At 41.4% G+C, this 16,420-nt stretch overlaps 2 protein-coding genes across 10 annotated transcripts in view; one reads left to right on the forward strand and one right to left on the reverse strand.

The window, feature by feature from the left end:
• On the reverse strand, positions 1-6,463 carry LOC131135825 (cell surface A33 antigen). Of its 2 annotated transcripts, none has more exons than XM_058082145.2 (7): positions 6,245-6,463; positions 2,323-2,489; positions 1,507-1,720; positions 1,265-1,429; positions 1,069-1,185; positions 841-964; positions 1-759 (listed from the first exon to the last, which is right to left on the reverse strand). In XM_058082145.2, the coding sequence occupies exons 1-7, from the start codon at positions 6,384-6,386 to the stop codon at positions 243-245; spliced, it is 1,446 nt and encodes a 481-aa protein (XP_057938128.2). In that variant the 5' UTR covers positions 6,387-6,463; the 3' UTR covers positions 1-242. The 2 variants fall into 2 exon arrangements, with proteins under 2 accessions (XP_057938128.2, XP_057938129.2); XM_058082146.2 differs by lacking the exon at positions 6,245-6,463 and adding an exon at positions 4,075-4,382.
• The window catches only part of LOC131135824 (POU domain, class 2, transcription factor 1), a 27,747-nt gene continuing 16,974 nt past the window's right edge, over positions 5,648-16,420 (forward strand). For all 8 annotated transcript variants that reach the window (XM_058082139.2, XM_058082140.2, XM_058082136.2 and 5 more), the window contains exon 1: positions 5,648-5,715. In XM_058082139.2, the coding sequence (XP_057938122.2) occupies positions 5,670-5,715 (46 nt within the window). In that variant the 5' untranslated portion in view covers positions 5,648-5,669. The remainder of the gene's footprint in view (positions 5,716-16,420) is intronic.

Consider the following 16,420-nt stretch of genomic DNA (forward strand, 5'->3'; position numbering starts at 1 on the left):
GAACAAGACGACAAGATGGAACTGTTACTGCTACTACAAATGTATCGGAGAATTACCTGCTACGGTTAGCAGTTTTTGATGTTTAATTTGAAAAATTATTTCATTAAGTCATATATTCTGCATTTTGTTCCCTTGCTACACAAGGGAATGAACCTAACCATGGCCTTAAAACTAAAATACAGTATGTAGTAACCATGGTAATGGTACACGTCACATCCCTACCATTAATCCAACAATGTAAACTAGCGGTCGTAGGGGTTATTAAGGCGATTCCAACTTCCACCGTAGCGGTCTCGAGGGTCGTTGAGCCTTTCTTCACTCCCTCTGTACTGCCTTTGTTCTTCGAGGCGGTCTCGGCTTCCGCCATAATGGTCACGCTGATCGTGGAGCCTGTTGCGGCTACCTCTGTACTCATGGCATTCATCCAAGCGATCCCAACTACCACCGTAACGGTTGCGCTGATCATCCAGGCGATCGCGACTACCTTGCCAGTTGCCAAGCCTGTCGCGACTATCTCTGTGCTTGCTCCGTTCCTCAAAATGTTTTTCGTCCAGGTGATCGCGACTGCCGCGGCGGTGATCATGTTGGCTGTCCTGGTAACGCTGAGTGCCGTCGCCATCATTGTTTTCCCCGTCGCTATCGCAAGCACCGTGATGGTTCTGAAGAACAGCATCTTTGTATTCAGTCTGCTGTGTTACGCCATCGGACTCTTCATCCCGGTACTGAGTTCCAGTTCCTTTGTCAGAAAATTCCATCTCTCTGTGGCAAAGAAATTTGATGCAAGCATGGATGCTTTTGACATCTAATTCTGAGCATCTGACAACAACAAAATGGCCGTACCCTTTAGCATGCTTGTCCTTTTCACCCCTTTTCTTACAGCAGGAGAAGATGACGATTCCGAGAACGATGATTCCAGCGATGACACCTCCAATTATACCTGCAGTAGCCCCAATATTTGTGCCGCCTGCGAGGAAAACATATCTTCTCATCTCATTTTCTAAGATGATCCATTTCAGTTGTTTGGATATTTGACTTGTCATAAACGCAGTTATATATTATTTCTGATACCAGGAATCACGGCTAAGGTGAAGTTGCAGCTGGCAGAGCCAACTCGATTAGTTGATAAACAAATAAAGAAGCCAGATGTCTCCCTTGAAATATTGAAAAGTGATAGTGTTCCATCTTCTGTAAGACAAAGAGAATAAAAAGCCGTCAACCTTGGGGTCCTTCACACGCGGTAAATACTGATACAGTGGAAACCGACTCTCTGTGGTCTTGGGTGGGAACTGTCTGGGGATGTTCTCCACGCTGTAGCTCTTCCATTGGTAGCTAGGTTTTGGGGAGCCCTCCTCAGACTTGCAGGTTAGGGTGACGTCATGCCAATATTCTGCTGTTCCCTGAAGCCTGCACAGGGGCGCCGAGGGAGCCACTGGAGGAAGAGCATAACATCCTATCTAATTCGTACTACACTCAAAACAAATGGAAACCATAGGAGTTATTGGCAACCTAGAACTAGAAGGGAAGCGGAGGCAGCGGTAGTTCCTTCATCATCATTGGGGATCTTCACACTGCACTGAAAGCTACGACTGTCCTTCACTGTCAGCTTTGTTAAACGCAGCGTGCTTTGTTGACGGGCAACATCCACTTCCAAAAATGCTCGACCTTCATAATCGGGGGCGATGTCCACCGGGTTGTTTAAAAAAAAGGTGGCCACAGTTTTCTGGAACAGACACAAACAAAGAAAATGGAATATATGTGTTGAATAAAAATGTGCCGGCTGGCACGCTGGCCCCATTGACATACGTAGATAGACGCCCACTGCTGCGATACGTCAACGTCGCTGCCATATTGGATGTGTCAAAGCTGCGCTATGAATGAATACAAGTAAATGTACTTCCCTTTATTCAAGTGAATTACTCTCTTTTATACATTCACACACCCACTAATATACTTGTATTCATTGACATTGACACATCTAATATGGCGGCAAGGTTGACGTACAGCTCAGCGCTCAGTGGTGTCTGTCTCTGTCTATGTCCAGCCCTCTTAGGGATGCTTAAAAATGAATGATTATATCAGTTATTAACCTTTATGTCACCCTCAAATTTCCTACCCTCCAGACAAACAAGTGGCACTTACACCCCCGACCCCCCAACCTCTGACTGGCGTTATAGTAGAAAAGCACTATCTTTCATTTGTGATGGTTATTTAATTTGCTCTACAAATGCCCGGGAGTTTTCTACTTCACTCTCAATTTCTCCCAAAGTTTCTTCAAGGCCAATGTTCTAACCACCAATACAAGACTTTCAATGAATGTTTTACCATTGTATCCTCAGTGTCGTCCGGATGCGCCTCCCATGTGACAAGCAGGATGCTAAAGTCGAGCTTGGCGGGAATGAAGGAGCAGGTCAGAGTAATATCGTCTCCATTTGCGGCCACATATTCCTTCTGTGGGATTGAAACCTGCAAGCTCCTGCAGCCGGGAAGCACTAATGTGAAAGTGAAATACATACACCGTTTTGTATTACAGTGAAGAAAATTACAGTAAAATTACAGTAACATACATATTTTGAGGTTACAGTAATTTGAATTGTCACAGTATGTTTACTGTGATTTGATTTACAGTACTTTTTTTTATTACTGTAAATTAATCACAGTAAACTGGCTGCCAGTAAAATACTGTAAGTTTAATTTACACTCCTATTTTTATTACTGTAAAATAAATCACAGCAAACATACTGTGAAATATATTGGTGTATTTTACTGGCATCGTGCTACATGTGAAATACTGTAAATGCAATTTACAGTCATATCTTTATTACTGTAAAATAAATCACAGTAATCATACTGTGAAATATATTACAGTGATTTACTGGTATCGTGCTGTCAGTAAATTACTGTAAATTCACAGGAAATTATTTTACAGTGTAGACCCTTAACAATAATTCTTGGTTTATCACGGTTCGTACAATAGGTAGGAGTCCTTCTTGCTAAATTGAAAATGGTCGTATTTATGGCATCAATAAATAGGACATTCAACATAATTAGAGCCATCTAGACATGAAATAACACCCATTTAGTCACCTTTACACTCATATTACCCAACATAGTGTATACAATCATAGAAAATAAGCCAGTTTGACAGGAAGTGAAGTCAGTTAGTACTATTATGTCATTATTATTGTGCCTATTGTTAGATAAAGTAAACATGCTACAAAAGCCAGTTCAAGTCGGGTGCTTGTCTCACTGAACAATTACTGACACCCAGTGACCATTATAGAATACTACATTTCAATGTTGGTCTAAAAACAACTTTTGCCCATCATCCTTATGTAAGACATGAACACACAAGTCTTTCTCTTGTCTGTGCATTATAAAGATATCCAAACAGATAAAAAGAAGCAGCATAGAATTCATGTAATGGGGCACAACTATTACTCCTATAAAGCCTAAAGATCAATTTAGATACAGCAACGTTGTTATTGTGACTGTTATTAACATTATTATTATTACGCTGAAGAACTACTTTACTGGTGTAGTAAGACCTCGCCATACCACACCGGCTAGCTACTACTGGCTAGTGACCAACTTCACCACCCAATCACAACACCTCAGGCCAGGAAGGAAGTTCCGCTAGTGCTTAAAATGACCAACATACTGCAAAACATTACGTATTACATGTTATCACGAATGTACCTGTTACTACACAGTCACAGCATAGATATAATAGCAAGCTTTGTAGGCGGAATGGGTGTGAGAAAGATGTGTCATATAAGATGTCTCATATACAGACAGTTTGCTTCAATATGAATATTTTTGGACAAAAGGCAATAGAATGTGGGAACCGTGATGTAGCGAGGGACGACTGTAAATACTTTTAGAATGTACAGAATATAAATCATGTACTTAATGAAGAAATGTTCAAGATTCTGCCCAATATGGTGGATGCTTCTCAGTCGAAAGTAACTTGCTTCCAGTTTAGTGGCAAAGCACCGGGTTAATAATTGACGCTCACGACCATATACTAAAAGGTGTGGCGGAGATTTGAATTTTTTTTTAACACTCAATGTTTACCTGTAAGTATAAAAAGTAGATCCAGCCACCCAATCTGCTTCCTTGCTGCTGCCATTGCCGCATTAAAAGTCAAACTCTGATGAAAATGACGTCCTTGGTGGACAGGAACAAAAGCCCGCCTCACCTTGTGGGTGATCTCTCAGGTGTGTGCACTTGACTCTTCCAGGTAATAAGTGAACAGCAAGAGGTCACATGTCACCATAGGACCAATTGACATGAAATTAGTCTTTTATTGGTTAAACACGTCAAGGAGGAAGTGTGAATCTTTGTGACTTTGTGTACAAATTATTATAACAGTTTACGGTTAGTCACCCAGTTGCGTAAAGTGAACTTTTTTCATGATCAAAATCCATGTCTTTTTCCCCGGGTAATTCTTATACTTTCCCATTCTACTTCCTGGAAGTTAGTACCCTTACAGACAGTACATGAACACATTGTTGTGTTCCTTATGACCTGCAGGGTGTAGTATTGTATCAATAAAAACTACCCATCTACTGAACTGTAACATTTGAATTAGTGTCAGATCTGTTCAGAAAATGGGAATATGGGATCATGAAAGATTGGATACTAATTGTAACTGGGATCATTTCAACAACTTCAGAGCTCTGGTTTTACAGCACGCCTGTGATTACAGACCTAATGACTGAATATGGCTCACGGGGGTCGCCCAGAGGTTAGCTTAGTTTTTTTCCTGACCATTACACCACCTTTGGCCACTGGGACCGCAACACAGATCCTGAAGCCCATTATTGTGCCATTCATCCACGAGCAACACCTCATATTCGAATGGTCACCCATTCAGCGTGTTTGGGATTGTCTGGATCGGTGTGTTCCATTTCAGCTGTTTTTTCCAATGATTTCAACTTTCTTCTTTTGAATATTCTTCCCGTAATTCTGACTTTATTTTCACATTTTAACTTTATTTTCATAATATTACAAGTTTTTCCACAACTAATGTTCCCAAAACGTATAGCTTTATTTGTTTCTCATAATATTACACCTAAAAAACATTTTTCTTTAATATTTGAACCATATGTTACTAAAATTATGTTTATTTTCCTTATAATAATATAATGTCAGTCCCAAAAAATTACTTTTTATTCTTAGGTTTTCATAAAACAATTCATTTATTTTTCATCTTAATATTTAGACTTTTTTATCATTATTTTTGTTTTTGGGGGGGGATTGTCTTTATTATTATATTTTTAGAACATGTCTTGAAGCAGGGGCCGTAAACGACTCCCAGGCTGCACTTTGTGGATTGAATGGTTTGAACGGATATGGAAGATAAAATGTAAGATAAAAAAAAACAGAGTCTAGCATAGTTGCTCATTTTCATCAAAAGTGCAGAGAAAGTGTAATGGTAAAATTGTGTTTGGATTTTTTTACTTTATCGTGCGTGTAATTATTTTTTACATGTTGAACAAAACGAATACCCAAACCTTCAAAATCAACACTCAAAACGTCTAATCGAGCTAAGTTTAATATATGGTTATCATTATGTAAATACAGTACATTGCACAGGTCGCGCGCTCCTATGTGCGTGCCCGCGCACGTAGCGGGCAGGGCTGGGATTGTGTGGTTAAATATTCAAAATGGCGGACGGAGGTGCAGCGAGTCAAGATGAGAGTTCAGGAACAGGTAATGATTACGGCATTTTACATATTCATAGTCATATTCAAACCATTCTACGATTTGAGATACATCAATTACACACGTGTACAAAACAGAACAGCACGATAATAAGCCCTCGTTTATTGTTCTCGGTGCTCGACAGCAGTAATTTGACATAGCAGGAAACGAGCTATTGGCCGAAGGACGATAAATTACATGGAAACATGCCTCCCCTTTTGTGTGATTAGACGGCCGCTACATATTCATACATCTGTCGACAAACAGGACTTAGCATATTTTATTAATAAACACCGACGCTCGCCTGCTTATGTGACACATTTCTATATTTCACCGGCGCGCTTCGGGTTGAAATGGCAACGCTAGCAAGCTAGCGTTAGCATGGATGCTAGCGCTTGGCTTTGTGTTGATGGCTTTTGAAAGTGCTGTTGCATATTCATTTTAGCCAACAGTGCACACGCCTGCACTCTTTCGCCTTCTCGTTATTTTTTCGATCAAACAGCCTCCAAATCTGGAGGATATGTTTTGTGTGGAGTACCTGCACACTTTCGGCGTGCGATGGAGGAGCTGGGTGCCGTTTTTCCTCGCCCCCAGCCTTTTGTGCTCGGCGCAGTGGAGCTACAGTAGCCTGTTGTGTTATTCATGCGGGCCTGGCGGAGCTGGAGTGCGGCGTTCAGCATATTTCATCACGCGGTGACGAGACGGAGCTCGACAACAAACCGAAGGGCGCACGTTTAACTCGACTGTGCACTTAAAACACCCCCAGCTCTGATTTTCGGAACCTCTCCCGAGGAAAACAACCTCTGTCCGGGTTGATTTAAGTCGTTTGGCGCACTTTTTGAGTGTGTGTGATTGCACTTTTTTGCACTAGCTTTCCCAGTTTTGCAACCAAACCACAAGTCTTTTGGCGGTACTTTCTGTCTCCACGTACACAGGTACAAAGAGTACCTGTACCCCCTCCACTCCCTTTCCCCACCCTGAGGCACTAGGAGGGGCATTGAGGCCCACTTCCGGAAAGCCACAATAACAGGCAGTCAGGTCATTCTTAACTGGTAGTGATGGGATTGAGCTGCTTCTTGGGGCTCCATTCACTAAAAAAGAACCGGATCCTCAGATAATTTGGCTGCTTGAATAAATCTATGGTTAAATTCATGGTAGAGCCCCACGATTTGGCAAATAAATCTTGATTCACAATTTTCTTGCTTAAAATTGTAATGTGCCCATGTTTTAAATAAGTCACACTTGTTTTTATTTTCATTATTAGTAGACTCCTTGTTGTCTTGTTTTGCTTTAGAGAAGCTTTTTCATGGGACGTCCGGGAAGCACAGTTGTCAGGGGACGTTCTTGATCAATTGATTAAAAATCCCATCACGTCTAAAAACTATGCTCACACCACAACTCACCGACCACACCCAAATTCATGGGAAAGCATATGTTACAGTTGGGGCTTTCCCTTGTCCACAAAAAACAAATTTTCTGGATATTGTTTTTTTTTTTTTGCTTTATAGATCATTTTAATTGTCTGAAAGCTTACCAGGTCAACAAATTTTAATAACTATGATGTTCAGAATAGAGTGTTGGTGTGTTCTCTATAACTGGGATTATGGATTATCCTGATCTTTTTTGTAATACAGTTAGCGAGTCAAATGTACTTATTTGTGAGTTCCCCATATTTCCACACAACAAGTAAGATAGGGTAAAACCAAATCCGCTAGAACAGAATGCAATAATTTTGTAAAAGGTAAATAATACTTTAGGTCTTTTGAGACTTTATAGATGTCATTTATGAGTAGGTTGAACAATTTTGGTCCCAGTATTTGACCCCTGAGGTACGTCGTATGATATATTTAAGCTTGCAGCTGTATATTCGCCCAGTTTCACATTACTTTCTGTTTGCCAAGTAGCTTTTTACTTTTTTGTGTGCTGGACAGTCTGCCTTCCTAATATCAATGCAATGGTCCAAATTTCCCCACTTTGCTTGTCTCCTTCTCATTCCCCCATTTTCTATCTTTCTCTGTGCTTGTGCTGTGTCTGTAACCCCTGCCCCCTCTTGCTCAGACTGCACACAGAGACGCCAGAGGGTGTATTTGACCATGTGAATCGAACTAAGGACCGGCCAATATATCGAGCCGATATTTGCGTTCGAATCGGTATCGGCTGATACGCGCGTGGTTTCGTCAATATATTTTTCCGCCGGATGACTTACAGACAGGCATCCGCCGGGCAGCTTTGTGTTGCCGGAGGACCCTGCAACACACGCAGTCGCGGCACCCCACCGCCACATCATAACAAGGGTACGTTTTCAACTTTTAATTAGCCTCTAGCAGTTAGGCTTAGTTGAAATATTGCCACCTGCTTTGAAATAGGTAACATGAATGCCAAGTAAAAGAATAAGCTTGCTTTTTACGCCATACACAGCCCATCACATTTCACTGGGTGACCGCTAGGCAGACAGTTTGTCAGGGTCTGACAAGAAGAAATCTCAAAAACATCACATACCAACGCAACAGACGAATAAAAGCACTCTCACTAGCTGAGCAGACCAAGAATGAACAACTATGCAACTTTAACTACAAACTATTTACATTCACGGTGTGGCAAAGTATGCTGGGAACCAGGAAGTGCTCCCAGCGACGCTACAATATAGTTTAGTTTGTGGGTCGGAAAACCAGGAATGCTGCTGAATGCTTCATCTTTAAAAGTGCCTACCGTTGGAATTAGGGAGCTGTTGATGTAGTTAGAGGCTAATATGTACAGCTGTTACCAACACCGCTTTAATGTCAACGTTGTCAATTCAGTCCTGTGGTGTTTGTAGGAGTTTCATTCAGCGAATGTCGGGCTGAGGTTAAATGCGTGTCATATTATGCAGGGCTCGTCAATAACGATGTACCGATGGCCCGGGGCAAGTTAAAACAAAATTCGGGCAAGTAAATCTAATCAGTGATATTCCCGTCGGGCAAGAGTTTTTTTTAAAGCGGTTCTTGTTGGGTGTTGGTAAAACACAGACTGCGTAATTCCGGTGGTAATTTGCAAAGCAATCCTTGCAATGGACCAATCAGAATCGTTTATTTAGACCGCGGTCCGTAATCCACAGTCCGCGTTTTACCCACACCCGTTGTTCGCGATCAACCAATCAGCGATCGTTTGACTACGAAAACATCCATCATGGCGTCGCTGCCAACATCGTCTAATTCTGAAGGAAACAGCAAAAAGTGATGAACCTCTATCGTTGCATGGTTTTTATTTCCAAGGCAGCATGAAAAACAACTTACTGGCCTGTTGCAGACTTAACTAACTAGCTGGGCGCACGGCAACCGAACTTCTCCTTTTTTCCCTCTCGTTCCTCTTCTTTGGTCCCAAAACGCCCGCTCCAAGACCGCGAGCTGAACATGACTGCCCCCCAGCGTCCATGCATGAAACTACAGCCCGGAATACAACACACATGCAACGCTACAGTATTATTTATTTTATTATTTTATTTATTTGAGATTCTCATGTGATGCCACAAAAAATTACATGATATCATTATGGCAGTCTTTTCATTTTACATATTAAGTTCGGGCAAGTAGTTCTCACCTTAAGGATTCCCTATGGGCAAGTCATTTTGGTTTTTAATGTAGAGCCCTGTTATGTGTGTGCGCTCTCGCCAAACACGCACAAACACACACACAGAAGGAATTGGAGCAGCCATGTCTGCTATCAGAGGTCTTTAGCGTGTACAACACAAACTTTAATGATGATAGAAATGTTTTATATATCCTACTAAACTGTGTCAGTGTGATGTGTTTGTGTGTGGAGGGGGGTTGCGCATCACACTGCGGAGGAGCAGTTATCACATTGATGATAGATAAAACTTAAACTACGACAGAAATGTTTTGCACATGGTTGAATATTTATTCCTTTTAAAGTTGACAATGCCGTTTAAATGTGTGTTTAAGAAAGCTGAATCCTACTGTGTTCAGTGTTTACATTTCAATAAATATTTGTTTAAACTGGAGACCTGTAATATTTGTTATCATCAGAATTTTGTCATATAAATTGAGGGAGCAAAAGCAGTATCGGCCACAAATATCGGCCCAAGCAAAATCGGCCATCTGCCGGGGAAAAAAAACATATCGGTCTATCCCTAAATTGAACAAACAAAAAATAGAGGCAACAAAAACAAACCGGCTCATATGGTTCCGCTTCAAAGAGTCGTTTTTAAGAGCCATTTCGTTCACAACTGACACATAGCTATTAACTCTTGTTTGTAGCTTTCAAGACTGGGCAAGACACAGCTTGATAGAGCTGTATTGTTGGTTTGCTCAAAGCGGAAAAGTGCTTACTTAACACTCGAAGGCAACATGCTGTTGGGTTATCAAGTTTCCACTTCAACTTAGAAAGGTTGAAAAACAGAATGGCGTATTATTATGACTGACCGAGCTCTGCTGCATTCAGGGAGGGCTGAAAGCGAGGGAAATGTGTACGCTGTGTCTTTGCAAGTCAAAGCAGGGTATTGAAAGGAGCTGGTGTGTGGTCTCCCCCTGACAGATTTTGTTATTTAAATTCAGCTTTATGCAGTATGCCACAACAATATTGCCGTGATATACCAGTGCGTAAGATGCTTTGGATGGTTTTCAAGTATGCTACTTATTAACTCTATTTTTTGATGTTTTATACTTAAACACACACACCCTACCAACTTATTAAACTCCTGAATATTTAGAAAGAGAATTTGCATCCTCACACTTTTTTCTTCCACCATTTAATCAGTTATACAGTTCAACCTGATTTGAGCCTTGTAGTCCCATCATGAATATGCATGGATGTAAACACACTTGTTATGAATAATGCATCAGCGGCAGTAATACATTCAGAACATGCCATCCCATTGCACCGAAAAGGATCCAGTCAGACAAGCTTCTTCACAAGAGAGGAAGGAAATCAGTTGTGATTGTATTTTTTCCCGTCACAAAACACTTTGTGTTAAGATGATTTTTTTTCAAGTTGTACAGCTTGTTCAATATTAGAACTAATTTGCTGAAAAGTTCTATCCCTTAGTGATAGTCTTGACTTGATCATAGCACTTAAACTGCAGGTAAAGGAATAACTTTGTTGTCTGAGCTTGCAGTCAATGCAGTGATTGCTATTCATCAAACAGTCGCATCCTATTTTATGAGTCCTTTGAGCCATTGTGTAACAATGCTGTTGTCGCCTTGTGCACGAACTAGGAATGCTCCGATCGAGCAGCCACCGTATTGGCCAATTTCTGTAAAAACACATGACGATAAATGCATTTCAAAGCCGATTACTAGAAATGATAGGTGTGTTATGACAATTCATGTCACAACACCACAAACATGACATGAATGTGTAGCGTTGCCCACTCGGAATGAGATGACTTGGAACACACCTTGTACCAGCTTGCTGTGAGAATTGGCACTCGCCTGGAAAATCTCAAAGGTTGCCGTTTGCCAGCGTAGCACAGGCGACGACAATCGATGGCAGCATGTTTGATCACCGATTTGTGTTTGACTTCGCTCAGATCTTTCTTTATATGCTTTGCCTAGCAGTCATTGTACTAATTATATCTGGTCCTCAGAACACTATTTATGTGTGGTTGTTTCATTAACCCAAACACACAGTGTGTCCTGCCATATGATGGTGATACTCTCCATCACAGGGGTCTCTGAGCTCGCTTGCTGATTTTTGAAGCTGAAGCTGAAACTCAAATGTTCAAAGAATATTTGCTTCAACTCTTATGAGCTTTTTATTATAACTGCTCAGAGATGGCTGAGGGTGGAATTGAACTCTGGTCTCCTAGCTGTGAGGCCTGTGCTCTAACCACTTGTACACCGTACAGCCTTTATCCTGTTATTTTAAGATGAAAATAGTACAAGAAACATTTCACACAAATAAAGGGGAGGGGAGACAATATTTTGATAAATACCTATGTATTTGCCAGAGGGCCTTGGAATTGTCTAACAGCAGCCCTGGCCAATACCTCTCATCATACAGTGAAGAAAATAAGTATTTGAACACCCTGCTATTTTGCTATTTCTCCCACTTAGAAATCATGGAGGGGTCTGAAATTTTCATCGTAGGTGCATGTCCACTGTGAGAGAGATAAACTAAAAAGAAAAATCCAGAAATCACAATGCATGATTTTTTAACAATTTATTTGTGTGATACAGCTGCAAATAAGTATTTGAACACCTGTGTATCATCTAGAATTCTGACCCTGAAAGACCTGTTAGTCTGCCCATTAGAAGTCCACCTGCACTCCATGTATCATCCTGAATCAGATGCACCTGTTTGAGGTCGTTAGCTGCATAAAGACACCTGTCCACCCCATACAATCAGTAAGACTTTAACTTGTAACATGGCGAAGACCAAAGAGCTGTCCAAAGACACCAGAGACAAAATTGTACACCTCCACAAGGCTGGAAAGGGCTACGGAGCAATTACCAAGCAGCTTGGTGAAAAAAGGTCCACTGTTGGAGCTATCATTAGAAAATGGAAGAAGCTAAACATGACGGTCAATCTCAATCGGAGTGGAGCCCCATGCAAGATATCACCTCGTGGGGTCTCAATGATTCTAAGAAAGGTGAGGAATCAGCCCAGAACTACACGACAGGACTTGGTCAATGACCTGAAAAGAGCTGGGACCACCGTTTCCAAGGTTACTGTAGGTAATACACTAAGACGTCATGATGTGAAATCATGCATGGCACGAAAGGTTCCCCTGCTTAAACCAGCACATGTCAAGGCCCGTCTTAAGTTTGCATATGACCATTTGGATGATACAGAGGAGTCATGGGAGAAAGTTTTATGGTCAGATGAGACCAAAATAGAACTTTTTGGTCATAATTCCAATAAGCCTGTTTGGAGGAAGAAGAATGAAGAGTACAATCCGAAGAACACCATCCCTACTGTGAAGCATGGGGGTGGTAGCATCATGCTTTGGGGGTGTTTTTCTGCACATGGGACAGGACGAGTGCACTGCATTAAAGAGAGGATGACTGGGGCCGTGTATTGTGAGATTTTGGGGAACAACCTCCTTCCCTCTGTCAGAGCATTGAAGATGGGTCGTGGCTGGGTCTTCCAACACGACAACGACCCGAAGCACACAGCCAGGAAAACCAAGGAGTGGCTCCGTAAGAAGCATATCAAGGTTCTAGCATGGCCCAGCCAGTCTCCAGACCTGAACCCAATCGAAAATCTTTGGAGGGAGCTCAAACTCCGTGTTTCTCAGCGACAGCCCAGAAACCTGACTGATCTAGAGAAGATCTGTGTGGAGGAGTGGGCCAAGATCCCTCCTGCAGTGTGTGCAAACCTGGTGAAAAACTACAGGAAACGTTTGACCTCTGTAATAGCAAACAAAGGCTACTGTACCAAATATTAACATTCATTTTCTCAGGTGTTCAAATACTTATTTGCAGCTGTATCACACAAATAAATTGTTAAAAAATCATGCATTGTGATTTCTGGATTTTTCTTTTTAGTTTATCTCTCTCACAGTGGACATGCACCTACGATGAAAATTTCAGACCCCTCCATGATTTCTAAGTGGGAGAAATAGCAAAATAGCAGGGTGTTCAAATACTTATTTTCTTCACTGTATATATATTGAAAAATGTACTGTTAACCCATGTGATCGGTATCGGACAATCCCACTCATGGATGATCGGACCCGGCAGCATAACGCCCTGATTGGGGCATCCCTAATAGAAACATGCATTGGCAAGTGTAAAAATATGTTGAGCTACAGGGCTCACTTTTTTATTACTCTGAGCACAGTGGGCCTCTAAGCTTAAAGTATTAAAAGCGTAAGCTCAAAATTGAGGGGCTCACACCGAAATTGGCTTGCAAAGTAAATATTCACATTTCCTCTCATTTGTATTGTACAGTATTACTGATAAATACTACCAACACATTTTTTTATTACACACATCAGCCTGCCTTCTTCTTTGGGAGTTAACTAGCCTATTTGTACGTTACTGTCAAGATAGCGTATGTGTATCCAACTTTCAGTACCATTAAAGACACTTTACTAAAAGCAAAGGCAAGGTCATTTATTTGTGTTTTATGTTCTCTTTTGTTGTACTTTATTCGCAAAGCAGATCATCACTCAAAAAGTGTGGCCATTGTTTGTATGCTATTTTGTGCACATTTGTCATTTGCCTGGTAGCTTACGAGCTACCTGCGGGAGACCCCTGTGATAGTGTCACTGTCTTAAAGCTGGACACACTACATGTTTCATGTTAAACAACTTAGATAACACAACTAGTGTTTTGAAGACAAGTATTATCAAGGTAACGAGAGCAATGTTAAGTGACAATTTAAGAAAGCAAGTTAGCAGGTACCTGATGAACTTGACAGCCACCTGTACCTTCCCCGCAGGACAAAAACAAACCGCATTGCTTGTTTGGTAAAGTGTGTGGACCAGAGGCCAGGCGGATAACTCTAGCTGCCGCCACAGTGACAGAAGGAAGCCAGGCAAAATGTGTCAACAAAGATGGCAGAAAAGTCCAAAACGCCATGCGATTGAAACGCAAGCAATCACACACACTGGCATCGATAGGCTCAGACTGTGGCAAGCTGTTGCCAGTTGACTCCACATTTCACACCCAATCTCGTGTTAGCATCTTGTCCCGTGAACTGAGCGACACCCCTAAACCACTAAGCAGTATTAACACTGGCTGAGCAGTTTGCAATATCGGTTCAGTTTCTGCTGTTTGTGTAATATACTGAAGGAAAACACGTCTGGAGTTAATCCTTTACAGGCTCACTGAGCTGAAGTCTTGTGCACTGTCACGCCAGATGAAGTTTTTGTTTTCCTTTCGCTTGTAATGTGCAAGATTACCGGCGGTCGAGGTAAATGTGGATATCTAATTAAGTTTGGTCTCTGTATCATGGTGAATCTCTCTCTCCGTGCGTTGAAACCCCTCTGCACAGCCTGCCTGCATAACAGCTCTAATGAGAGAGCTATTTAAAATTCTCTCTGCTGGGTAATTGTCTGATGCGTTGCTCCGCTGCAGCTTACGTTTTCTCTCTCTCTTTTTTAAATGTATTTATTTATTTAGTAACTGTGCACACATTGAAGTTGGCTGTTAATTGCTGCACTACATATTGTGCAACCCCCCTTTAAAACAAGAAGGCTAATTATAAAGTAAATTATAGTTTGATGAGGAAAGTGTCCCGTCCAGAAATCCCAACTTGTCATTTAAATTTCTAATGCTACCAGTAACCACAAAAGCTAGCAAGTTCATTGACATGTACTTCATACAGGTGGGGTTTTATGTAGTCAACTGCAGAGTAAGGATCGACCAATAAATCGGCAGGCTGATATTTGCGTTCTTTACTTGAATCGGTATCGGCCGATACGCGCATGGGTTCGCCGATATATATTTTACAGACAGGCATCCACCAGTCAGCTTTGTCTTGCCGGAGGACCCTGCAACACACGCAGTCCCGGCACCCCACTGCCACATCATAAGGGTACGTTTTCAACTTTTAATTAGCCTCTAACAGTTAGGCTTAGTTTAAATATTGCCACCTGCTTTGAAATAGGTAACATGAATGCCAAGTAAAAGAATAAGCTTGCTTTTTACGCCATACACAGCCCATCACATTTCACTGGGTGACCGCAAGGCATAACAGTTTAAGTCATGGTGCGACAACAAGAAATACCAAAAACATCACATACCAACGCAACAGACGAATAAAAGCACTCTCACTAGTTGAGCAGACCAAGAATGAACAACTATGCAACTTTACGGCACACTGTGGCGGAGCAGTCATCACATCGATGCTAGATAAAACTTAAACCACGACAGAAATGTTTTGCACATGGTTGAATATTTATTCCTTTTAAAATTGATAATGCTGTTTAAATGTGTATTTAACAAAGCTGAATGCTACTGTGTTCAGTGTTTACATTTCAATAAATATTTGTTTAAACCTGAGACCTGTAATATTTGTGAGCATTGTCATTTTTTCATATAAATTGAGGGAGAAAAAGCAGCATTGGCCCAAGCAAAATCGGACACCGGCTGAAAAAAAATCAGTATCGGATCGGCCAGGAAGAAACATATTGGTCGATCCCTACTGCAGAGAATACCAGGTGTCTGTCTGGGCTAATTTGAAGCATATGTTTAATTGTACAAATGCATTTGAAATTGTAGTACATTTTATAAATCGGCCCACGCGGTGGCCTTGTGGTTAGCATGTTAGCCTCACAGTGAGGAGGTCAAGAGCTTGAATCTTTGTTTGGATATCTCTGTGTGGAGATTGCACCGTTTTCCTGTACATGTATGGAGGTTTTTTTGGTACTCTAGCTTCCTCCCACATTCAAAAAACATGCATGCCAGTTTATTGGAGCCTCTTAATTGTCCCTGGTTGTTTGTCTATTGGCTGGTGGCCCAAAGTCCGTAATGAGGACAAATGGTGAAGGAAATGAATGATTTTTTTTTAAAATAATTTTTCTCCCAATAGAAATACAAAAATCATCTCACAAAGGGGAGCGCACCCCTTACATTTCAGCAACCAGTTTTGTTACGTTTTAGACTTCCTCAGCAAGACACCAGTCATCTTGGACGTTTGTCACAATGGCCCTCTGTTGGATGGAACATCTATACGGCCTGTCTTGCTATACGCTGACTACTCTAAACTCAGGCTGTCTTTGACTGAGGATTTTCATAGTCTAATTTGATTCATTAGATTTTGTCCATAG

This window comes from Doryrhamphus excisus, linkage group LG12 (assembly GCF_037039965.1).
Source record: "Doryrhamphus excisus strain RoL-2023G ecotype Guam linkage group LG12, RoL_Dexc_Guam_v1.1, whole genome shotgun sequence".
NCBI classification, from domain to species: Eukaryota; Metazoa; Chordata; class Actinopteri; order Syngnathiformes; family Syngnathidae; genus Doryrhamphus; species Doryrhamphus excisus.

Bases quoted from the DNA above. Each gene is read 5' to 3' on its own strand.
- LOC131135825 (XM_058082145.2), bottom strand. From the start codon at position 6,386: ATGCTGAACGCCGCACTCCAGCTCCGCCAGGCCCGCATGAATAACACA. The intron at 1,721-2,322 runs GTAAAACATTCA...TGTCTGTTCCAG, and splicing joins ACGACACTGAGGATACAATG to AAAACTGTGGCCACCTTTTT. The intron at 760-840 runs GTACGGCCATTT...TCTTTGCCACAG, and splicing joins AAGGACAAGCATGCTAAAGG to AGAGATGGAATTTTCTGACA.